General features: G+C 43.7%; 1 protein-coding gene across 4 annotated transcripts in view; it reads left to right on the forward strand.

Annotated features, from left to right (window-relative positions):
* Nucleotides 1-25880, forward strand: part of LOC113527444 (carbohydrate sulfotransferase 15) — a 50453-nt gene that overhangs the window by 12890 nt on the left and 11683 nt on the right. For 2 of the 4 annotated variants that reach the window (XM_053238788.1, XM_026915268.3), the window contains exons 2-4: nt 22552-22789; nt 22922-23266; nt 24619-24958. In XM_053238788.1, the coding sequence (XP_053094763.1) occupies nt 22712-22789; nt 22922-23266; nt 24619-24958 (763 nt within the window). In that variant the 5' untranslated portion in view covers nt 22552-22711. Of the gene's footprint in view, nt 1-20555; nt 22176-22551; nt 22790-22921; nt 23267-24618; nt 24959-25880 lie in introns of those variants that run through there. The other 2 variants (XM_034309454.2, XM_026915269.3) reach the window with 2 other exon arrangements.

Consider the following 25880-nt stretch of genomic DNA (forward strand, 5'->3'; position numbering starts at 1 on the left):
CTAGCGTCCCGTCTCGTAAAGTCAAAGGTCAAACCTTCATACAGGCCAAACATTTCAGAGCTGAGTGTCAGAGTGCTCTGCCTCCTGGAAATCACACACACACACACACACACACACACACACGCCATTTTCTAATTCTCCTCACAAGCAGTATGTGAGTTCAGCATGAACAGAGCGAGCGCAGCGTCGGCGCCATTGTGGGAACGAAGCAGGCGTCTGTGACGGTCCGTTTCCTCTCACGGCTCGTTTCTTCTGTCTTTAATTGAATGAAAATGAACGTCTTCTTTTTCACCGCTGGAATGTTCAGACCCATTTACACACGGGAGATGAGTTCTCTCCGGCTGAGCTTGGCCCGCAATTGGGTTTTATTTATTTATTTATTTATTTATAATTTTTTGCCTTTGCTCATCTGTGCAGGAAAGAAAGAAGAAAAAAAGCGTTTGATACGGCAGCTGAGGTCTGAATAATGCAGCTCACACGAGCATTTCTGAGAGAATCCGAGATACAGAGAGAGAAATTCTCAGCTTTGTGATTTGAGAATTTTCAAACTGATTGAATTTGGCTCATACTTTATAACTTTATAACTTATTTTATAACAAAATATTTCTGTTTTGAATAATACATTTTCCTGAGGTGGTTTGATGATAAAATAGACACCAAATATGAATCTGCAAATTAGAAACTCCCCTCACAGTACATGCCCCGCCCCCTTTCACCTAGTAAACTGGTGTTGTAGGGACTTTTGCATATTGGCACCTGATTGGTTATTATATTTTATGATGCAATAACACTCGCCTCATGGGGGAATAAATGTGTGGGTTTCTGCGAGAGCCCACGTTAGAGAGACTCTGAACTTTAAAATAATAATAATAACAATAAAGTCTTTTTCTAATTTCTAAACACTTTTCTGATTTATTAGAATTGACTCAGCTGCAGTTTCATTCAGTGTCATCTAAAATGTTTCAGTTCTACGATAAAACAGATGACTGAAAAGGCACAGAAGTGCCAACATTTAGCATTCCTCAAGAAGATTTTCAATTTAATAATTAAAAAGAAAATCAAACATTTTTATACCGTTTCGGAGATAAATTTGACGTCACTTCTCATGACATCATCTTTCTTCCAGGTTCTTTAAACACTCCAGATACCATACAATAAATCTAAAATCTAATAAATCTGATTATTTACTGTTAGTATGTGTGAAGATGAGTCTCTATGTTGTAATTTTATTCTTTACTGCGTTATAAACAGCACTAAACTCTACCTTTCCCTGTCGCTAGGGTGGTACCCTTATCTTTTCTGCCTGTAATATGAAATGTAGTTTTGTGGCATAAAAAGGGGTGCCATTAATTATTTTTTTGAGTAAAAAATGAAATGTGCACTTTTCCCATTCACCCCAGATGTAGTCCATCAGCTAGGACGTGCTCAGAACATAAAATCTGCTTCTGTAGTTTAGCATTGTGAGGCTAATGTAGCTAACATATAAAGGAAGCTTGTAGCTACCAGTTTATCACAATCTAAATCATCACACGATCACGTGGAGTGTATTTACATCAGAGACGGAATGAACAGATCATGTGTTTTAACCAGACGCAAATACAAATACGAAAAGGAGGAGCACTATTTGTGTTTTTTTTAAAGAAATTCTCAGTTTTTTTGCTTTCATGTGAGTGAGTGAGTGATCAGATATATTTTGGAAAACAGAAACAAGTAAATTTGTTAGAAAATGTTGCAGGTAGATACAATGGACAGTCCCATGCACATATCTTTATTTTTTATTTATTTATTTTTTGAAGAGCCTTCTGATTTAGGCCACGCCCACTTCAGGTTTAAATGTGAATACAGATAGAAATATTTGGTGTACTAAACAGATACAGATAGTGGTATTGCTTTACACTCTTAATATACACAGCTTTGAAAAATAGCAGAATGAATCTGTGTTGATTCCACTTTCAGACTTTAGGCCACGCCCACTAAGGAATTCACTTTAAGATGGAGTTACGATGGCGTTTTTTTGTAGCTCGGTGACATCATTTTTGTCCATGTTTATATAAATAGCGGTGTGTCACAGAGTGTGTCACGTATAGACATTCTGACCTCTGGTATAAAGCTGATGTCTGATTTTTTTCATGTGTCCTGTCTGTGCTCTCTCTTCTTAGAAAAGAGGAATGAGATGGATTTCTTGGTTTAACTAATTCATCATCATGTGAGCGATGATGCATTGTTTCAGCCACGTTTCCTGTGAAATGAGTTGTGTTCCGGCGCCTCAAATCCCGGAACGCTTTAGCTTCAGAGTGACCGCTTGTGGTTGCTGTGCTGCGAATGAAAGCACCGAGTGTAGGCGAGGAACGCTAATGACTGGGCTTTTAGGTACAGGGGGTTTCCTGTGTGTCTCGAGTGCTGTGTAAGAGCCTGTGGAGGAAGGGCTAAAGAATGTAAAGCCCGATGGAGGGGAGACCTCGTAACCATAGGCTGTTCCGGGAATCATGAAGCAGAATGTAAAATTTATTCCGTTTTACATGAACACGTTTGGCTGAAGCATTTTTATTTTTTATTCAAGCCTGATAATGCTGATCCCTTTTCACCCCAAATGTAGGATGTGTGTATGTGGAAGTTTGATTTGTTATTTTTTTTTGTAACATCTAATCAGGATTATGGTCAGGAATTTTACATGACTTTTATAAACACTTTGCACCTAGGGTTGCCACCTGTCCTGATTTTCCCAGGACTGTCTGTCCCGGGAAATATATGGCATTTTGTCGAGCTGCTCCTGAGATACCAGTGATCCAGACACCTTCTGCTCTCCAGACCTGTGTGATCCATCGTGCTGCCCTACTTCTGGTTGGAGTTCTCATCAGTTGAGTTCGCTCGCTGCTGCTGAGGCCCCACATGGACGGCCTGAAGATCAGTGGGATTGCTGGGGATGGTGCCACTTGGGGGCCGTGGTGATGATTTGGGGATCTCATATGGGGAGCTGTATTGTGATGGCTTGGGACTGCGATTGCTGTGGTGGCTTTGTACTCAGGACTCCATCAGTGGACAGTGGACAGATTTTAACCAACCAGACTTCTTGTGAAAACTGTAATCAATTTCCTGGTTGCACAACTGCACTATTTGTGCATGTAGTACACAGTTATAGAAGGGAAAGATTTATAATCGCACTATCCGTTGCACCCAGATGAGGAGGAGTTTCCTTTTGAGTCTGGTTCCTCTCAAGGTTTCTTCCTCATATCGTCTCAGGGAGTTTTTCCTCACCACTCTCACCTCTGGCTCGCTCATTAGGGATAACTTACATATTTAAAATTTATTTTGGTTTAATTTAATTTGAATCTATTTATTTCTGTACAGCTGATTTGTGACAATGTCCATTGTTGAAAGTGATATACAAATAAAATCGAATTGAAATGAATTTCCCAGGACACGTAATGCCCCATTTTTTTTGTATGGTTGAGTTTATACAGCTACTGTATATTTCATACATCTGTACTGTATAACTATCACACAAGCTACCAGAAATGATTGCCAATGACAATAAATGCAACCCTGGTCCACTGCAGTGTTCTAGCAGGCTGTAACTGGCTGTTACTCATGACATACGTTTGTAATCATCATGCGTTTTAGTTCCTAACTTATCAACTTCTATACAACATTCATTCATTACTCACTTTGGCTAGTTGCCAGCAATGTCAGCTTTAATAACACACGTGTGCTTATTCAGAACGTTGAAATGGGAGGTGAGTCAGAGGAAGAGGATGGTGGGAGTACTAGGCCTGTCAAAAAGAAGTGCAAATGTTATACTTCGTTTAATAATGACTGGCTAAAAAATGAAAAATATGTCTATAGGCTTAAGCCAGTAAGCATGAGGGAAGGAAGAATCGCTTTGGATGGACATGCTGCAGCTAAAAAGCACAAAAACCTACTTCAATCTGAACGCAAAATGAAGGGGATTTCCACATTTATGGTCAATCAAAGATTCAACTGAGGAGGATAAAATTTAAAGATAAATCTAAAGATCAGTGAGATTACTGAGGATGTTACCACTTAGAAACCATGAAGATAGCTTTAGGACTGCAGTTGCCATGAACAGTTTTGCTCTCAGGTCTCCGTCAGTGAACAGTTGATAACTTTTAACAAAACAGACTTCATGTGAAAACTGTAATCAGTTTCCTGGTTGCACAACTGCACTATTTATGCATGTAGTAGACAGTTATAGAAGGGAATTATTTATAATCGCACTATCGGGTGACACCCAGATGAGGATGAGTTTCCTTTTGAGTCTGGTTCCTCTCAAGGTTTCTTCCTCATCTCGTCTCAGGGAGTTTTTCCTCTGTAAAGCTGCTTTGTGACAATGTCCATTGTTAAAAGCGCTATACAAATAAAATTGAACTGAATTGAATAAAAACGAAAAGCAGATTTTTGTTTTAATAAAAACACATGAAGAGACTACAGGCCTATGGGAAAAATTGAAAAAATTAATTGAAAAATTAGGTCTGTAAGTGATGATCAGGCTTTTTGTCTGTCAGTCAGTCAGTCAGTTGTGTCGAGTTTTTTTGTAAGTCAGAGGTGGCAACCCTATTTGTATCTCCTGCATTTTATTAGAGAAGTGACGGATTACTAGTTAATAATGTGCCAGTATTATTACATGTGACTCAATAGCACTTTCTTTTCCGATACTGAAACCTGGAGGATCATTCGATAAGATACTAGTACTAAAGGTTTCAGCTGATAGCGATACCCATCCCATACTGTTCTCTTTTAAAAACTAGTAAGATATTATTAAACATTAAACATAAAGCACTTCACAGCTTCACACGAAAATCACTTACATTGTAGATATAATAAAGTATAAACTATACATATAATAAAATCAATTCTAACAAAAGAAAAAAAAACACACAAATCTCTTTAAGTGTAAATTAAATTTTTAATTAATTTTAATTAAAACTGCGTATTAGATCACTGCCATCTTTAAATATTATTAATAGTGCTAATATCTTCTGGATTAATGCAACAGTACAGTAATATGACTAACCATGGAAGAACAGAGGATTATCTAAACCGCTAGTCTCTTACAGTCTTCCAGTTCATGAACTTAAAGCCATTTTAGAGCAGGTTTTTTCCCATGTTCCTAAAATAGTAAAAAAAATGAGTGTATTACACTCCCTCCTCCTCGTTTAAATTCGAGATAACTGATTCGCACGAGTGCCAAAATGACAAAACCAAACATTTCTATTCAGAGAAACATGGTAGTGCACATAGAGGAGAGTTTATAGCCATGAAAAGTATGATAATTCTTCATTTACAGTATTGCCTGCAAAAATATTTTTTTATAAATATTTACACTTATAAAAAAGAAACAAAAATATTTAACACCGAAAAGGAGAATTTCTTGTATCATTTTAAAGAATTTAAAAAAATAAATACAAAATCTTGACCAGCTGCTTCCAGTCAGTATGGAAGTATTTATTTTTTTAAATAAATGAATACGTTTTATAAAAACAAACATGTATTGTGAAATAATTTACAACAATATCAATATTATAATCATCATAACGTTGGAACGTTTTTCAGCAGGATGTAGTGAAGTGTCTGTGCAGTGAGGTGAAGGACAGATAGGACAGGATATGTGTGTGTGTGTGTGTGTGTGTGTGTGTGAGCACTGCTGTCAAACATAGAAGATTCACAGACGTTGTTGCCGAACTCTGCTTCTGGGTCATTGACTCTCCTAATGACCAGTTTTATTACTCTCTCACTTCTTATTCTGTCTCTCCATCTCAAGTGTGTGTGTGGGTGTGTCTGTGTGTGTGTGTGTGTGGGTGTGTGTGTGTGTGTTAGACAGTCTCGCTGTTGTGTTTGGTTTGTGTTGTTGCTGTGAAATCACCTTTAAACCTCAGCAAAGTTAATATCGGAGACGACCTTCATGAGCTTAAAATCTCGCTGCGGTTTTCCTATCGGTCATCACGTACGAGTGCTCCACTACTGCAGGTGGCGTTGTTCAAATTCGTGAGTTGAAAAATTGAAAAAAAATTGAAAAGTTGAAAATTGTCCATGCTCTCTTTGTGGGAGGGGCATACTCTCTCCGCTGTCAATCACAATGACACTAGCCAATCATGGGCATCTGTGAGTTTGTATGTATGTGGAAGAGGGCGGATAGCGCTTTCCTCCGAGTGTGTTACGCCGCCCCGTGATGCAGCAGTTCAGAAAGATGCAGTTTCACTTGTCTCGGAGGAAGCAGGTGGTAATCGTCACCCTCCCTGGTTATTAGATGTCGTATGATGGAGGAGAGCGGGGGAAACAAAATGGACGCCTCCAAGAAAGTGCATGCTTCAAGCTAACCGGCTAACGTTAGTGATCATGAGTTTATGATGTATTTACTTTCGCAAAACTGTACGGTCAGTGTTCAAGATTTCACCGAGTAATGAGTCTATGTTGATCTGATCTAAAGTAAATCCTGCTATAAGCTCTTTTTCAGTCGTGAAGTAAAGTTTTATTTACTGTTGATGGCGTGAGCGGCCATGTTGACGTGACGTCATTCTGACTCACGAGATGTAGTCAAACGCAGAATCAGAGTCATCCATGTTGTAATGTCCACTTGTGCCACAATTTTGGAGCTGAACTTTTCCACAGGAAGTACACTGAGACCTTTACGCTGATGATTCAGTAACCATGACATAGCTCTTTTTTTCTCCGTGTTGTTATTCCTGTCTGTTCTCTTCTGCTTTACAAAGCCCACTGTCTCCAGCCATCCTGCTTTACTTTAGAAATAATTGAATTTCCTTGGCTGTGTTTTTAATTTAAATCAAACGCTGTAACCTTCTGTGGCTGTTTTGAAGTGTTTCGCATTAACTAATTAAAAAAAGGCAGTGAGCGATAGAGAAAAGGAATTCTAGCTTCAAGCAAAAACACGGATTCATTTTAATATGACCCAGGTCTCGTACACGTTCTGTTAGCCTGGGATAAAAGGATAATAATGGATCATTTGGGGTTTCACACCTTGTTTTAGATTTATTTTCTTTATAGTCGAGCTATTTTGCACTTTCCACTAATGTGTTGAGAAAAAAGAGAAAAAAACCCCTCACCAGATGGATCTCTCCAGACTCAGCTTGACGCTTCATTCTGAAAGGGATTGTGGGATAGAAATGTAAAATAAGCTTTTACAGACGTGTCAGAAATGTCAGGGTTTCTAATAAAACAGAAACCGCACTGAAACGCATGAGAGGTTTCAATTCCGCATCCATTAGAGCCGTGCACGGAAATAAGTGCTCTCACAGAACAAATGCTCCTGCTAAGAAAAGACAACGACCTCGTCGCCTGTTTGTTTGGGGTTTTTTTCCGGAGCTGGTTTATTTTTTTCCCCAGTTGACATTCAGAACTGATTAAAAACACGATGATGTGGGCCGGTGCTTTAGAGAGTCAGTGTGGAAGAGCAAACAGTCAGCGTGGATTAATTGCTCGTTAGATTTCATTTGGTTCAGTGTCAGTGGTTCAGCGTAATATTGGGGTTTATTTTTGGTCGAATTTGTTAAACAGGGTTTGTTGAAAACTATCAGTGCAGAAGGTCAGAATATAATACAGATGGTCTAAAAAACATTTTGCAGGATTTGTTTGTGTTTCTAAATGAGTACTTGTTCTCAAAAACTATAATATTTATTATATTTACTTTCATATTTAGCCATAATGCTTGTTAATACAGTTCAAAATATATCCAGTAGGCAGCGATGATATGTAAAGTAAGGACTAAAACAGTATGCGTCATGCTATTGTAGGAAAATAATCAGCTATGGGGTGGTGTGATGAAGTCGAGTTACTGTTACCAAACCGAACAGCACGTCCGGAAGTGTGTTATTCCTCTTATATACTGCTATGATTAAATTTTTTATTTATTACAAAATGATGTTACTGTTTTTATCCATTTATGGTTACATTTACAAACAAGTTAGCGCCTGTTCTCACTTACGTTACAGCTGCTATAAACAATCGTTCCCTCACCAGCCTCTCTTTTTACAGCTTTACCTCTGACTGTTACAAAGCGCTCACACTGGAGACTCCTTCCATAACTGTTAAATAAACATCTTCACCACATCAGCGATTACACACGTCTTTTTCTTTGTTAACATGGAGGGAATACATTGTCAGAGCAATGCTGTCAGTAATCCTGCACCTACAGAGTGGCAGGAATAGTTCATATAAAGCTTTTCTGCATGGAAATAAACCTTTCATGCATAGCACTGCGCTGCAGGTTCATAAATATCAGAGATGATATCTCGCTGCTGTCAGTTTCCTTCTTTCCAGAAGATCGTTTAATCCTCCTTCCTGGAGTTTAGGATGGAGCGTGGAAGCTTCCACACTTCCCCTGTTTAATTATTCACCAGCTACCTTTTATCACACCATCATGAGCACTTACTGACGGGAAAGCCAAGAAGAGCTCCATGTAGAAGTAGATCAGGGTGTGAGGCGAATCGTACAAAACAAGTTGTACACAGTGAAGTGCAGTAAACACAATACTGAAAATATACCTAATGTGATAATGCAAGGCGGTGCAGTGTAGGAAAAATTCATATGATTCCCCAATATGGAGAGTAAACAGTGTATTGTATAGGATGCAGCGCTGTTGTGTGTGAGCGTGCACATTCCTGCACAGAACATGTGACCTCTTCAGGGTAGAATTCAGATCAATATTCAGATGGAATCTCTATCACAGTTCATATTACCGATCTACTGCACTTTCTTCACATCACATGGAAAGAGTGTTATGGGAGATGACATATTTTCAACAAACACTATAAATAGAAAACGAGGCAGACGGTAAAGAGAGCAGGCTAAAGGTACTCCGTTAGTCTGGAAATATTTCAGACTGGAAGCCGATTTCACTGTCAACTGCACGAGACTATGCTGGGAAAAGTCATTATTTTCTTTTGTTTGAATGGAGTGGGGGGAAAAAAAAACAATCTCCCACCTCTACACTCTCCACACGTGGGAGAATGTTTTTTTTTCCCCACTCCGTCCATTCATGCTGACCAATCCCACCTGCTTCTGAAGGAATTCTAACTAATCCCACTCACTCACAAAGGAGTTCTGCCCAATCCTGCATGCTCTCAAAGGAGTTCTGCCCAATCCTGCATGCTCTCAAGAGTTCTGCCCAATCCTGCAAGCTTGCAAAGGAATTCTGCCCAATCCCGTAAGCTCTCAAAGGAGTACTGCCCAATCCCGTAAGCTCTCAAAGGAGTTCTGCCCAATCCCGTAAGCTCTCAAAGGAGTACTGCCCAATCCCGTAAGCTCTCAAAGGAGTTCTGCCCAATCCCGTAAGCTCTCAAAGGAGTACTGCCCAATCCCTAAGCTCTCAAAGGAGTTCTGCCCAATCCCGTAAACTCTCAAAGGAGTTCTGCCCAATCCTGCAAGCTCGCAAAAGAATTCTGCCCAATCCTGCAAGCTCTCAACGGAATTCTGCCCAATCCCGCAAGCTCTCAAAGGAGTTCTGCCCAATCCCGCAAGCTCTCAAAGGAGTTCTGCCCAATCCTGCAAGCTCTCAAAGGAGTTCTGCCCAATCCTGCAAGCTCTCAACGGAATTCTGCCCAATCCTGCAAGCTCTCAAAGGAGTTCTGCCCAATCCCGCAAGCTCTCAAAGGAATTCTGCCCAATCCCGCAAGCACTCAAAGGAATTCTGCCCAATTATGCAAGCTCTCAAAGGAGTTCTGCTCAATCCCGCAAGCTCTCAAAGGAATTCTGCCCAATTCCGCAAGCACTCAAAGGAGTTCCGCCCAAAGTGTTGAGAAAAAAAGAGAAAAAGAGAAAGAGAAAACCCTCATCAGATGGACATGCCCCTAATATCTCTCTTAACTGGTTTGACGTTTCATCCTGAAAGGGATTTTGGGATACAAATGTAAAATAAGCTTTTACAGAAATGTCAGAAATGTCAGGATTTTTAATAAAGAGGTAACTCCCATGCGTTCATGAAAGTATTTTGACTATTCCCACCCCCTCATGAAGAAATTCTGGGTAATCTCACCTACTCTTTAAGGAATGCTGAACAATTCCTTTGCTCCTGGCCCAGGACAGAATACTGGCCTGATGATGAAATTCTTCCTAATCAATCCACTCCTGAAGGAATTCTTACTAATTCTTTCCTGCTCTTAAACAAAATCTGATCAATGCTTCTGCTCCTGCAGGAATTTTGACCAATCCCACCTGCTTCTGAAGGAATTCTAGCCAATACCTCCACTCGCAAAGGAATTCTTACTAATCCCATCCACTCCTAAAGGAATACTAACCCTCCTTCCCTAAAAAAAATCTGACCAATCCCACTGACTCCCAAAGGAATTCCTTAAACAATTCTGAGCAATCCCTCTGAGAAATTCCACATGCTCCTAAAGACAATGACAATGCCTTCGCTCCTGAAGGAATTCTGACTAATCCCTCACTCTTCTGAAGGAATTGTGACCAGACAGCAATTATGTTTGATTGTATACACCTGCAATATATTCGAATGAACCTAGCATTTTAAAAAATATAAACAATTTAGTAATTTAAACCACAACAACCGTGACCAGGATAAAGTGGTTATTGAAGATGAATGAACGAATGAATAAGTAAATCCAAGTTTCCACCAGACGTAAAATTTACACCAATAAACACATCCATTACACTCACACACTAATGAACGCGGTCACTGGAGCTATCCATGTGTAAAGATCCTAATTACATGCTACGTATCTGATGGAGAAATCGTGCCATTTCCTATAAAATGAAATGAGTGGAGGTAAATACAGACACCAGTGTGCTCCTAACTTTTTTCTGTGGTAAGGTTGACGCATGGAATCACCAATCTGTAAACACCGTTTGCGCAAACATGTCCTGTTTATATTTATAAATGTAGGCAAAGCGCAGACTGAGGCGGCCATTTATCAGGTGCAGTTTCCTTTTCCATGACACAGTGTAGTCATGGAGTTTATGAGGGTTTAGTGTATGCAGGTGTGTTTGTCTTTCTAAAAGCTTTTTCGTGTTAGTTTTGGATTTGGGAAATCTGTCACTGAACACGGCTAACACTAAAGCGTTACTTGTTATCCTCTCCTGATTAGTATTAGGTCAGTAGTATAGTATAATGGGGTTACCCCTCTTTTAGGAGCACACTATGATAAGCAGGAAATAAAACAGCACAGGGTGTGCTGTTGTAGGAAAACAATCAACAGCAGGGCATTGTGATGAAGAGGAGTTACTGTTAATTTCTTTATTATCATATAGTGACCACTGTACTTTTTATCTGATTATAGTTATATATAAAGTTCATTAAACAAGTTCATTCTAGATATAGCTCCTAAAAATGCCACTTATGTCACATACATCATGATTTATTTGGAAAACCCATTTCCATCGTTCTTTTCTTGTCTTTAGGTTTACTGTTAGGTTTAGTTTCTGCATGAATTAGGTGCAGTAATCATTATGTCTTTGGAAGGTCCTCACAAGGATAGAAAAACGAGTGTGTGTGTGTTCAGTGTTCAGACTTCCTGGATGTTTGTGTTTCTCAGTCTAACCTTGTTACTTTAATGAGGCACGTTCAGGAGACACGCTAACGAGTCAGGAGAGCTAACGAGCTGCAAATTACAGGGAGAGAGAGAGAGAGAGAGAGTGAGTGAGTGAAGGAGGAATATATATAGAGAGACAGTAGAGGACAGTTAGAAGGATGCAGGATGGTCATCACACTTTGTCCTTCCTATCAAGGTGGTGTGCTAATTATAGTCAACACTGCAGGAGCTGTTCATCGTCATCCTCATCATCATTATCCTCATCGTCATCCTCATCATCATCATCAGTAAAGGAGGCGTGGCCTCTGTGTCTCAGTCTCAGTGAAGGAGGCGTGGCTTCTGTGTCTATTACAGTGAAGGAGGTGTGGCCTCTGTGTCTATGACAGTGAAGGAGGTGTGGCTTCTGTGTCTATTACAGTGAAGGAGGCGTGGCCTCTGTGTCTATTACAGTGAAGAAGGTGTGGCCTCTGTGTCTATGACAGTGAAGGAGGTGTGGCCTCTGTGTCTATGACAGTGAAGGAGGTGTGGCTTCTGTGTCTATTACAGTGAAGGAGGTGTGGCTTCTGTGTCTCAGTCTCAGTGAATTAGGTGTGGCCTCTGTGTCTATTACAGTGAAGGAGGCGTGGCCTCTGTGTCTATTACAGTGACGGAGGTGTGGCCTCTGTGTCTATTACAGTGAAGGAGGTGTGGCCTCTGTGTCTATTACAGTGAAGGAGGTGTGGCCTCTGTGTCTATTACAGTGAAGGAGGTGTGGCTTCTGTGTCTATGACAGTGAAGGAGGTGTGGCCTCTCTGTCTATTACAGTGACGGAGGTGTGGCCTCTATGTCTATGACAGTGAAGGAGGCGTGGCCTCTGTGTCTATTACAGTGAAGGAGGCGTGGCCTCCGTGTCTATTACGGTGAAGGAGGTGTGGCCTCTGTGTCTATGACAGTGAAGGAGGCATGGCCTCTGTGTCTATTACAGTGAAGGAGGCGTGGCCTCTGTGTCTATTACGGTGAAGGAGGCGTGGCCTCTGTGTCTATTACGGTGAAGGAGGCGTGGCCTCTGTGTCTATTACAGTGAAGGAGGTGTGGCTTCTGTGTCTATTACAGTGAAGGAGGTGTGGCCTCTGTGTCTATTACAGTGAAGGAGGTGTGGCCTCTGTGTCTATTACAGTGAAGGAGGCGTGGCCTCTGTGTCTATGACGGTGAAGGAGACGTGGCCTCTGTGTCTATGACGGTGAAGGAGGCGTGGCCTCCGTGTCTATTACAGTGAAGGAGGCGTGGCCTCCGTGTCTATTACAGTGAAGGAGGCGTGGCCTCCGTGTCTATGACAGTGAAGGAGGCGTGGCCTCCGTGTCTATGACAGTGAAGGAGGCGTGGCCTCTGTGTCTATGACAGTGAAGGAGGCGTGGCCTCTGTGTCTATTACAGTGAAGGAGGCGTGGCCTATGTGTCTATTACAGTGAAGGAGGTGTGGCCTCTGTGTCTATTACGGTGAAGGAGGTGTGGCCTCTGTGTCTATTACGGTGAAGGAGGTGTGGCCTCTGTGTCTATTACAGTGAAGAAGGTGTGGCCTCTGTGTCTATTACAGTGAAGGAGGCATGGCCTCTGTGTCTATTACAGTGAAGGAGGCGTGGCCTCTGTGTCTATTACAGTGAAGGAGGTGTGGCCTCTGTGTCTATTACAGTGAAGGAGGTGTGGCCTCTGTGTCTATGACAGTGAAGGAGGTGTGGCCTCTGTGTCTATTACAGTGACGGAGGTGTGGCCTCTGTGTCTATTACAGTGAAGAAGGCGTGGCCTCTGTGTCTATTACAGTGAAGGAGGCATGGCCTCTGTGTCTATTACAGTGAAGGAGGTGTGGCCTCTGTGTCTATTACAGTGAAGGAGGTGTGGCCTCTGTGTCTATGACAGTGAAGGAGGTGTGGCCTCTGTGTCTATGACGGTGAAGGAGACGTGGCCTCTGTGTCTATTACGGTGAAGGAGGCGTGGCCTCTGTGTCTATTACGGTGAAGGAGGCGTGGCCTCTGTGTCTATTACGGTGAAGGAGGCGTGGCCTCTGTGTCTATTACAGTGAAGGAGGTGTGGCCTCTGTGTCTATTACAGTGAAGGAGGTGTGGCCTCTGTGTCTATTACAGTGAAGGAGGCGTGGCCTCTGTGTCTATGACGGTGAAGGAGACGTGGCCTCTGTGTCTATGACGGTGAAGGAGGCGTGGCCTCTGTGTCTATTACAGTGAAGGAGGCGTGGCCTCCGTGTCTATTACAGTGAAGGAGGTGTGGCCTCCGTGTCTATGACAGTGAAGGAGGCGTGGCCTCCGTGTCTATTACAGTGAAGGAGGCGTGGCCTCTGTGTCTATGACAGTGAAGGAGGCGTGGCCTATGTGTCTATTACAGTGAAGGAGGCGTGGCCTCTGTGTCTATTACGGTGAAGGAGGTGTGGCCTCTGTGTCTATTACGGTGAAGGAGGTGTGGCCTCTGTGTCTATGACAGTGAAGGAGGTGTGGCCTCTGTGTCTATTACAGTGAAGGAGGTGTGGCCTCTGTGTCTATGACAGTGAAGGAGGCGTGGCCTCTGTGTCTATTACAGTGAAGGAGGTGTGGCCTCTGTGTCTATTACAGTGAAGGAGGTGTGGCCTCTGTGTCTATTACAGTGAAGGAGGTGTGGCCTCTGTGTCTATTACAGTGAAGGAGGCGTGGCCTCTGTGTCTATTACAGTGAAGGAGGTGTGGCCTCTGTGTCTATTACAGTGAAGGAGGTGTGGCCTCTGTGTCTATGACGGTGAAGGAGGTGTGGCCTCTGTGTCTATGACGGTGAAGGAGACGTGGCCTCTGTGTCTATTACGGTGAAGGAGGCGTGGCCTCTGTGTCTATTACGGTGAAGGAGGCGTGGCCTCTGTGTCTATTACAGTGAAGGAGGCGTGGCTTCTGTGTCTATTACAGTGAAGGAGGTGTGGCCTCTGTGTCTATTACAGTGAAGGAGGTGTGGCCTCTGTGTCTATGACAGTGAAGGAGGCGTGGCCTCTGTGTCTATGACGGTGAAGGAGACGTGGCCTCTGTGTCTATGACGGTGAAGGAGGCGTGGCCTCTGTGTCTATTACAGTGAAGGAGGCGTGGCCTCTGTGTCTATTACAGTGAAGGAGGCGTGGCTTCTGTGTCTATTACAGTGAAGGAGGTGTGGCCTCTGTGTCTATTACAGTGAAGGAGGTGTGGCCTCTGTGTCTATTACAGTGAAGGAGGCGTGGCCTCTGTGTCTATTACGGTGAAGGAGACGTGGCCTCTGTGTCTATTACGGTGAAGGAGGCGTGGCCTCTGTGTCTATTACAGTGAAGGAGGTGTGGCCTCTGTGTCTATGACGGTGAAGGAGGTGTGGCCTCTGTGTCTATTACGGTGAAGGAGACGTGGCCTCTGTGTCTATTACGGTGAAGGAGGCGTGGCTTCTGTGTCTATTACAGTGAAGGAGGCGTGTCTTTTGCGTGAAGTCACACTGAAACAGCACTAAATTGTATTACACTGATATATAATATCATTTTAAAAGGTGCTTGGAGAATTTGTAAGGTTTGAATCTGCCTACTTTGCCATATTTTCCATGGCAGTATTACAGAATGACTGCGTGCAGAAATACTGATCTGAGAGCGCTTAAGCTGTGCCTGGCTGTAAGTATAAGCTGTTGTTGCATGCTGTTTTGTGCTGTGACAGGTTTCTCAGGGTTTCAGCCCGTGTTCGAGCGTCTCACTGTGTGAAGTGGATTAATCTCCCTTTCACTCAGAGGAACACACTGAGCAACAATCTGTCACCACAATACACAATTCTTACACTACTCACATGCTAAAGCTAGTTTTAATATCCAAATTGCAACACTTTGAGCGCTAATGGTCTTTTAATTTAAAATACAGGGCTGATTTACCACAGTGGTGCTGAATTCCGGATTCTGATTGGTCAGAAGGTGTATTTAAAAAAAAAAAAGCTAATCAACTTTGGAGTGGTTAACAGTATTTCCACTTCATCACACCACCTTGTTCTTGATTACTTTCCTATAACAGCACGATACAGAGTGGTTTATTCTTTGCCTAATAGAAAGTTTCCAGTTTTAGGCCTCAGTTTTCCTAAACACTATAATCACAGTCCAGCTAATTTCATTAGTCCAGCTAGATACTCCATTGCATATTGAATGTTTAGCATAAAGCGCTAGCTCTTAGCTCAACTCTTTGAGCCATAATAAGAACATAGTCTAACCTCAGAGTTCAGCAGAGCTCAATAGTGTGACTCATTAGCACGCCTGAGCTGATGCTGATTAATGAACCCGGACCGTACGGCTGTGTTTCATTTTGACACAGTGGCTCCTTTGTGTCCTGTTGTCCTGCTGAAGGATGCTCTATGTGTGTTTCATAAAGGAACAAAAGTACACACATATAAAAAAAACTCTGACACTTTTTCCATTAATTGAGTGCTTTCAGAGCACCAAAGGAGCGTGGAAGTAGGACAGACGGTCCCCACGTCCCCGGGTGTGTCTGGAGCGCTGCTCACACAGCCAACAAATAAAAACGCCATCCGCCGAGGATCCACATCTGAGCTCAGTTACAAGACCAGCGGGTTTGTGGAGCGACTGAAGACGTGTGCGCTGCTCTGGAACGAGAAACAAGAACAAAGTTTTGCTGTGGGAAAAAATTCCCATTACGTCATGCCACAGTTTTTAACTTTGCTCAAAGCAGAGACAAATGAGCTTTAATTAGACTCGTTTAGATCAAGAAGAAGAAGACGAAGGACTTCGTGGTTTTCATTAAGCCATAAAGCTACCTGTGAACAGTATGCATTCATCTCAGTGTCTCTCAGATTGATGAACTAATTTTCACGGAAATTAAAATCGTAAGCGCTCCGTGTACGTTCCAACATTTAATGCAAACAACCCATTATCTTTATTTTGTTGGAGAAAACTGGATAAATGGAAGATGTAGCAATAACTCCACCTAGATCAATAGCCTCAGTGTCTCATGCTGCAATTAGCAATGAGAAACAACGTGTAAGGTAGGTCAACTGTCTTGCTCATCTTTCGTCATAAAAATGTGTCTGTGACGGTGGTCTTAAATGTGTGCCGCCATATTGTTGTGAGGTTTATATCAGACTTTGAATTCTGAGTTGAATGACTGTTTCTTTGCCTTTTTCCGTTTCGAAGGTTGGGTTTTTTCCGAGTACAATGGATTGCAGCATTAGTCCTAGTGAAAGAGATAACAGTTACTCTTTATCATCTAATTTCATAAATCATAGCTCAGAAAAGGCGTAACAGGTGGATTCCAGTGGTCTTATTTCTTTTTGCAAAACCAAAACTGAAAAGTCAAAGCATACACACAGAGTAAATATACATGTGAGTGAGTTTCAGTATAAAACACTACAGCTCTTTACTGGAAAAAATACAGCTATCTCCAGATGATGCAGAAATGTTCAGTCCCACTTCATGACCACACCTGTTTCATGCTTGGCTAAATCAGGAAGAAAGCACTCCAAGTTTCACTTTGAGAAATGTTCATTTATGAGCTATATGAGTCATATTTCCCCCTCGTCCTTATAGGGAGGCTTTGGACTGCAGCTGCGTCACGTTACAACACGTTTCTGTGTGTTTTTTCCTGTTTCAGCAGCTGAGGAATTCTCAGTACCTTAGATCATTAGAATCCACATTTATTCTTGGGAATTGCTTTGAAACATTTTTCCAGGTAATACAGAAGAAGTTATACAGTGTTTGTAGTATAGAACAGGTCTTATACAGGGGCTTTTAGTACAGAGCGGGTCTTATACAGGGGCTTTTCGTACAGAGCGGGGTCCTATACAGGGGCTTTTAGGCAGAGCGGGTCTTATACAGGGGCTTTTAGGGCAGAGCGGGTCTTATACAGGGGCTTTTTAGTGCAGAGCGGGTCTTATACAGGGGCTTTTAGTGCAGAGCGGGTCTTATACAGGGGCTTTTAGTGCAGAGCGGGTCTTATACAGGGGCTTTTAGGCAGAGCGGGTCTCATACAGGGGCTTTTAGGAAGAGCGGGTCTTATACAGGGGCTTTTAGGGCAGAACGGGTCTAAAACAGGGGCTTTTAGGGAAGAGCGGGTCCTATACAGGGGCTTTTAGGGCAGAGCAGGTCTCATACAGGGGCTTTATTACGGCAGAACGGGTCTTATAGAGGGGCTTTTAGTACAGAGCGGGTCTTATACAGGGGCTTTTAGGGCAGAGCGGGTCTTATACAGGGGCTTTTAAGGGGCAGAGCGGGTCTTATACAGGGGCTTTTAGGGCAGAGCGGGTCTTATACAGGGGCTTTTAGGGCAGAACGGGTCTTATACAGGGGCTTTTAGGGCAGAACGGGTCTTATACAGGGGCTTTTAGGGAAGAGCGGGTCTTATAGAGGGGCTTTTAGGGCAGAGCGGGTCTTATAGAGGGGCTTTTAGTACAGAGCGGGGTCCTATACAGGGGCTTTTTAGGGCAGAGCGGGTCTCATACAGGGGCTTTTAGGGCAGAGCGGGGTCTTATACAGGGGCTTTTAGGGCAGAGCGGGTCTCATACAGGGGCTTTTAGGGCAGAGCGGGTCTCATACAGGGGCTTTTAGGGCAGAGCGGGTCTCATACAGGGCTTTTAGGGCAGAGCGGGTCTCATACAGGGGCTTTTAGTACAGAGCGGTGGTCCTATACAGGGGCTTTTAGTACAGAGCGGGTCTTATACAGGGGCTTTAGGGCAGAGCGGGTCTTATACAGGGGCTTTTATGGCAGAACGGGTCTTATACAGGGGCTTTTACGGCAGAACGGGTCTTATAGAGGGGCTTTTAGTACAGAGCGGGGTCCTATACAGGGGCTTTTAGGGCAGAGCGGGTCTTATACAGGGGCTTTTTAGGGCAGAGCGGGTCTTATACAGGGGCTTTTAGGGCAGAACGGGTCTTATACAGGGGCTTTTAGGGCAGAGCGGGTCTTATAACAGGGGCTTTTAGGGAAGAGCGGGTCTTATACAGGGGCTTTTAGTGCAGAGCGGGTCTTATACAGGGGCTTCTAGTGCAGAGCGGGTCTTATACAGGGGCTTTTAGGGCAGAGCGGGGTCTCATACAGGGGCTTTTAGGGCAGAGCGGGTCTCATACAGGGGCTTTTAGGGCAGAGCGGGTCTCATACAGGGGCTTTTAGGGCAGAGCGGGGTCTCATACAGGGGGCTTTTAGGGCAGAGCGGGTCTCATACAGGGGCTTTTAGGGAAGAGCGGGTCCTATACAGGGGCTTTTAGGGCAGAGCGGGTCTTATACAGGGGCTTTTAGGGCAGAGCGGGTCTTATACAGGGGCTTTTAGTACAGAGCGGGGTCCTATACAGGGGCTTTTATTACAGAGCGGGTCTTATACAGGGGCTTTTAGGGCAGAGCGGGTCTTATACAGGGGCTTTTATGGCAGAACGGGTCTTATACAGGGGCTTTTACGGCAGAACGGGTCTTATAGAGGGGCTTTTAGTACAGAGCGGGGTCCTATACAGGGGCTTTTAGGGCAGAGCGGGTCTCATACAGGGGCTTTTAGGGCAGAGCGGGTCTTATACAGGGGCTTTTAGGGCAGAGCGGGTCTCATACAGGGGCTTTTAGGGCAGAGCGGGTCTCATACAGGGGCTTTTAGGGCAGAGCGGGTCTCATACAGGGGCTTTTAGGGCAGAGCGGGTCTTATACAGGGGCTTTTAGGGCAGAGCGGGTCTCATACAGGGGCTTTTAGGGAAGAGCGGGTCCTATACAGGGGCTTTTAGGGCAGAGCGGGTCTTATACAGGGGCTTTTAGGGCAGAGCGGGTCTTATACAGGGGCTTTTAGTACAGAGCGGGGTCCTATACAGGGGCTTTTAGTACAGAGCGGGTCTTATACAGGGGCTTTTAGGGCAGAGCGGGTCTTATACAGGGGCTTTTATGGCAGAACGGGTCTTATACAGGGGCTTTTACGGCAGAACGGGTCTTATAGAGGGGCTTTTAGTACAGAGCGGGGTCCTATACAGGGGCTTTTAGGGCAGAGCGGGTCTTATACAGGGGCTTTTAGGGCAGAGCGGGTCTTATACAGGGGCTTTTAGGGCAGAACGGGTCTTATACAGGGGCTTTTAGGGCAGAGCGGGTCTTATACAGGGGCTTTTAGGGAAGAGCGGGTCTTATACAGGGGCTTTTAGTGCAGAGCGGGTCTTATACAGGGGCTTCTAGTGCAGAGCGGGTCTTATACAGGGGCTTTTAGGGCAGAGCGGGTCTTATACAGGGGCTTTTAGGGAAGAGCGGGTCTTATACAGGGGCTTTTAGGGCAGAGCGGGTCTCATACAGGGGCTTTTAGGGAAGAGCGGGTCTTATACAGGGGCTTTTAGGGCAGAGCGGGTCTCATACAGGGGCTTTTAGGGAAGAGCGGGTCCTGTACAGGGGCTTTTAGTACAGAGCGGGTCTTATACAGGGGCTTTTACGGCAGAACAGGTCTCATACAGGGGCTTTTAGGGCAGAGCGGGTCTTATACAGGGGCTTTTAGGGCAGAGCTGGTCTTATACAGGGGCTTTTAGGGCAGAGCGGGTCCTATACAGGGGCTTTTAGGGCAGAGCGGGTCTTATACAGGGGCTTTTAGGGCAGAACGGGTCTAAAACAGGGGCTTTTAGTACAGAGCGGGTCTTATACAGGGGCTTTTACGGCAGAACAGGTCTCATACAGGGGCTTTTAGGGCAGAGCGGGTCTCATACAGGGGCTTTTAGGGCAGAGCGGGTCTTATACAGGGGCTTTTAGGGCAGAGCGGGTCCTATACAGGGGCTTTTAGGGCAGAGCGGGGTCTTATACAGGGGCTTTTAGGGCAGAACGGGTCTAAAACAGGGGCTTTTAGTACAGAGCGGGTCTTATACAGGGGCTTTTAGGGCAGAACAGGTCTTATACAGGGGCTTTTAGGGCAGAGCGGGGTCCTATACAGGGGCTTTTAGTACAGAGCGGGTCTTATACAGGGGCTTTTAGGGCAGAGCGGGTCTTATACAGGGGCTTTTAGGGCAGAGCGGGTCTTATACAGGGGCTTTTAGGGCAGAGCGGGTCTCATACAGGGGCTTTTAGGGCAGAGCGGGTCTTATACAGGGGCTTTTAGAGTATAATTAATATAAGTAATTATTATTATTATTATTATGATTATGAATGTAATCAGTTCAAGATGAGAATTCTGAAAGTTTTCTGAGCGGTTCTCACTACATTCCTTTCTCTCTCTCTCTCTCTCTGCTTGTGTGTGTGTGTGTGTGTGTGTGTGTGTGATATCGTTATCAGCTCACTGTAATGAACTTGTGTCAGAGAGGAAAGAAGGCAAACTCAGACTCACATAACTATCTTCTTTTTTCCCCCTGTTCCTCCGGGCCATGCTGAGAGAATGAAATGAGAAATGTCATTTTTCTGATAACCCGTCCACCCGAGCCCGAATCTGCTGTCTGTCTGAGGCTAACATCAGCAGTGACAATTAGCATTCTCCGCTCTCCTCGCTTATCTCACTTCACACACTGTGGCCGTGTTTCACTGCTGTTAGGACTGTCTGGAAATTAGAAATCTGTGAGAACAGAGCAGATCATATTTTTGGCTTGCTGTTACTTACGGTATCTCAAGGGGGCACAGATTTCCTAAAATTGTTTTCAGTTGTGATTTAACATTGAAAACATTAGCAGCTATGAGTGTACAAGACAAGGTTCTTTAGAGACATGCCACAGAGGAACCATTTTTAAGTTTCCTAAAGACCAATAATTCTTTAATCTTATATTACATAATTCTACATGCATGAATTTTACTACGTGAGCTTTCTGATAAATCTGATTACTGTGCATTTTTGCAGAAGTATAAGTATAAATCAGCGCATGTTGTCAGAAACGTGACGTTTCTGGTGTAGCGTGTACACATATGAGCGTGTTCTTCAGAAGCTTTTTCAAAATGTGGTTGCATGTTTAATGACACGCACGCACACACACACACCCACACACACACACACACACACACCCACACACACACACCCCTACCCACCATGAGAGGCTTATGTTACACATACACTGTGTACTTTGTGTATTTATGGTGTGCGTGACATGAAGAATTATTTTAATTTATTGCATTAAAGAAATTACTCGAGTTAATAAGTGAATATTGTGAGGCTGGTGAACTTCATTCCTCGCTTTTGACACGCTAATTTCCCGAGTCAGCGAATATGCAGGATGTAACTCGGCTCATCTGCTTGCACAACTTTGTCATGATATCACAGACATCTACTGACTCATCCCTTCCCACACATACACATACACACACACACACGCACACATATACGTTCAGTCTGGCTGTCCAAGGCCACTGAATTCTTGATGTATAAAGTCTCAGATACAATTTTAGAACATTCTGGAAGTTGGAGAATTGTTAATATTGGAGCTTGTTAATCAGATTCCCAAGAAATTCACAACTATTTCTCATTTATTTGGATGAATTGAAGTTAAGGTGAGTTGCTTGAGCACTGACTGAAAATTATGGAATAAAAAAGTGTGTATTGCTGTATCATGAGAAACAGTGGGGTGATGAAGTGCAAGAATGGGGGGAGTTGTAGATAAAGGGGAGGAGTTGTACAGAAAGGGGCGGAGTTTTACAGTCTGATTGCCACTTAAAGGAACGCTCTCCAGCGGTGTTCAGTGTTGCTCTTTGTTGGTCTCTTGGAACTGATGTTTATCTACATACACAAGTGAGTACAAAGAAAACTTTTCTATATCTGGAAGGAACTTATATTTCGGTTTGGCCATGAAAGCATTTACACACCTCTTTATTAAAAGACTGATAAATGCAGCCTGATGTGTGTATCGTGTGTCTTCTTTTTTCTCTCTTCTTTCCCTTCCTTTCCTTAACATTCCTATCTTTTTGAAAAGTTTTCCCTTCATTTCCTTTCCTTTTCTTTCCTCTTTTTTCCTGTCCTCTCCTCTTTTTTCCTGTCCTCTCCTTTTCTTTCCTGTCCTCTCCTCATTTTTCCTGTCCTCTCCTTTTTTTCCTGTCCTCTCTTGTCCTGTCCTTTCATGTGTGCGTATATGTTAATTGATTTATTAAGTTTTTTTTTATCCTTCCAGGCCGTCCTGTTATTCCTGAGATGATGTATGAGAGCCGGTGCTCGGAGCGTCACTCATTCCTCATGGATACGGCAGCAGTTTCACATCACCTCATCTTCCTCCCTCTCCTCCTCTTCCTCTCTCGCCTGTGTATGTGTGTGTGAGCTGGAGCGCGGCCGTCATGGCTCACACACACCACAGCTACAGTCTCCTCAGCACAGTGGCTGAGGAGCATCACAAGAGGATGCTACCACTGCAGGTATGTGCACACACACACACACACACACACACACACACACACACACACACACACACACACACACACGCGAAACTCTGCAGGAGGTACTACACTCACATTCTTGAGTTGTTAACATGCTGCCGTGTGTTTCAGCAGGACCCTGCGAGTGTGTTGTCTCTCCTGGACATCCACAGAGAAACACTGCACACACTCAGTCCGCTCTCTTGCCTCAGACGCTCCAAAATCTACAGCTTCGTCTTCGGCCTTCTCGTCCTCTTCCTCATCATGGCCTCGTACGTGCTGAGCAGCGAGAGGAAAGCCTTTCTCATCACATCATCTCCGTATCACACAATAAAACATAGAACAATGCTCTTTAACCTCTCCTCCACTAAAGACTCCGCCCACATCGGTCAGGTGGTGCAGCGGATCCTGTCTAACCTGGAGTTTAAACCCAGGAAGTTACCGGATCTGGGAATGCTGGTCCATAGCGAGCCACATGTGAGTGCTCCGTCTCTCAGATTCGAAAAGATCGAAACATGATTTGTATGATTTCATTTATCACACGTTTTTATCAGCTTTAACTCAAATGTTTGAATCTTTTCCTTTCCTTTTCCTTCTTTCCCATCCTTTGCTTTCTTACCCTTAATTTTTCCTTCCATTTTTACTTTTATTTTTACTTCCCCCTCTTTTTCTTCATTTTCTTCCCTCTCCTTTTTTTCACTTCCTTTCCTTAACTTTTTCTGTTCTTTTAAATAGCTTTTCCTTCCCCTTCATCCTTCCCTTCCTCCATGTCTCTATCAGCTGCTGTAAGAAGCGATTGAGTCGCTGTTGAAAACATGCCATTCACTCGTTCTCAAGTGTGTGTGTGTGTGTGTGTGTGTGTGTGTGTGTGTATAAGGAGAGCATCAGTGTGAAGCTTGTGCATGTTTTTGTTTGACAGGATGTGACGCCTCACAGGAACATTAAATCTACATCTATCCCTGTGTGTAAACACAGTGTTGTGTGTAGTGTTATGTTGTTGCAGGTGTAGTGACTGATTGTGTGTTGATGAAACGTGTCATTTCTCTCTCTCTCTGACACTACACATCTGCCTGGTGTGTGTGTGTGTGTGTGTGTGTGTGTGTTTAACATTCAGCTATAAATCTGTGTGTAACTGATCTTTTTCTGTTTTTTAAAAGCTCATTAAAGCAGCAAGCAGAGCCTGGAGTCCCTGTTCATGCCAACACTCAATCCCTCTCTTCCTCCCTTTCCTTACTTTCCCTCTTCACTTTCCTTTTCTCTCTCTTTACTTTCCTATTTCTCAATTCTTTCATTTCCATTTTCTGTCATCTCTCATTTTTCTCTCACCTTTCTTTTCCTTTCCTCATCTTTTTCCCTTAAACTTCTCTTCTCTCCTCTCCTCTCCTATTTTTTGTTTTCTGTACAGGACGTGTGCAGTCGTTCCTCTCCTCCATGCTGATTGTCAGTGGAAGTGGTAGAGGAAATGACTTGCTTTGTAATCAATATGTAATTTGACGAGAAGGTTCTGAGTAATTGGGTCTGGTTTAATCAGGAGGGGCCGCGAGGCTCTCTCTCTCTCACACACACACACACACACACACACACACACACACACACACACAATCAGCAGGGAAGGGCAAGGATGAGGAGGAACGGTGGAGGAAATGTTGGCATTTATCTCACACACACACACACACACACACACAGAGTGGCATGCAGTGTGTAATATGTATTAGCCATATGTTTGATAAAAGTGTAAATGTGTGTGTGTGTGTGTGTGTGTGTGTGTTCTCAGCCGGTGATGCTGTCATCGCTGCCTCTCTGACAGTCTCATTTTCTCGCCTGAACAGATGTTCTCGGTGATTCCCCGCCACTTCCTGCCAGATGCGAAGAATCCGTGCTGGTATAAGCAGCTGTCAGGGAACGCCAGCGTGAATCCGTACCAGAGGAACCTGTACGCTCTGTACTCGCGCCAGTCCCGCGTCGCCTTCCACATCCTGAGGAGAAGCTTCTGGAAACATCTGTTACGGCGAGAGGGGAAGTTGTACCGGATACGCTGCCTGCCCTACTTCTACATCATCGGGCAGCCCAAGTGCGGCACCACGGACCTGTACGAGCGGCTCCGGCTGCACCCGGGCATCCGGGTCAGCGCACTTAAAGAACCACACTGGTGGACTCGCAAGAGATTCGGTTAGTCCACTCACAGTCTGTCATTTTCACTCTCCTCTCTCACTTCCTGTTCTTTAAATTTGCAGAAGTGACACACTGGCGACTTGAAACAAAGCGCTACTGGCCAGTCTCTGCAAAAGTCTGCTCAGTATCTGTCATTTATATAAGGAATAAATCACTCAGCGTCGTGCTCTTCTAGTAAAATAATCAACGACAGGGTGGTGTGATGAAGCGGAGTTACTCTTACCACAACGAAGTTGATTATTTTCCTATAACAGCACAATCTGAAGTGTTTTATTCTTCTTATACAGCAATTTCCCAATGATTACATTTTTTTAAATGTATTAAACAACAAAATGCCATACTTTTTATCCATTTATTGTTACATTGTTCCCACTTATCCCACTTACGTTATCGTAGTTATACACAGTCATTCCCTCACCAGCCGGAAAAATGAAGGTTGCAGCTTTACTCCTGACTGTTACAGAGCACTGACACTGGAGACTCCTTCCATAAATGTTAAATATTTCACATAAACTGATGTGTTTAAATCTGTTTATGTGGAGCGTCCGCTGTACAAGTCTGTACATGTCTATACATCTGGGAAAAGCTGATTATGAAAAGTGCGTCAGATGTAACAGCATGTTTGGACATGGATTTATAGCTTAGTCACATAATGTCATATTGTGGGCGGAGTTTATATCGGCTGTATTATCCTTTAAATATTACACACTGTTTTAAACTGAGCAGCGAGAGACTGAGAGATGGAGGAAAAGCGGAGTGTATGTGTGTTTTGAGTCAGTGGATCCCTGTTGCTGTGTGTGTGTGTGTGTGTGTGTGTGTGTGTGTGTAAGGAAATTGAGCTCCCTTTTCCAAACTCACAGCAATTTGCCATCTGGCCCTGCAGCGTTCAATCCATCGACACGCAACACTCAAACCTCTT

Source organism: Pangasianodon hypophthalmus, chromosome 12 (assembly GCF_027358585.1).
Source record: "Pangasianodon hypophthalmus isolate fPanHyp1 chromosome 12, fPanHyp1.pri, whole genome shotgun sequence".
Lineage (NCBI taxonomy): Eukaryota > Metazoa > Chordata > Actinopteri > Siluriformes > Pangasiidae > Pangasianodon > Pangasianodon hypophthalmus.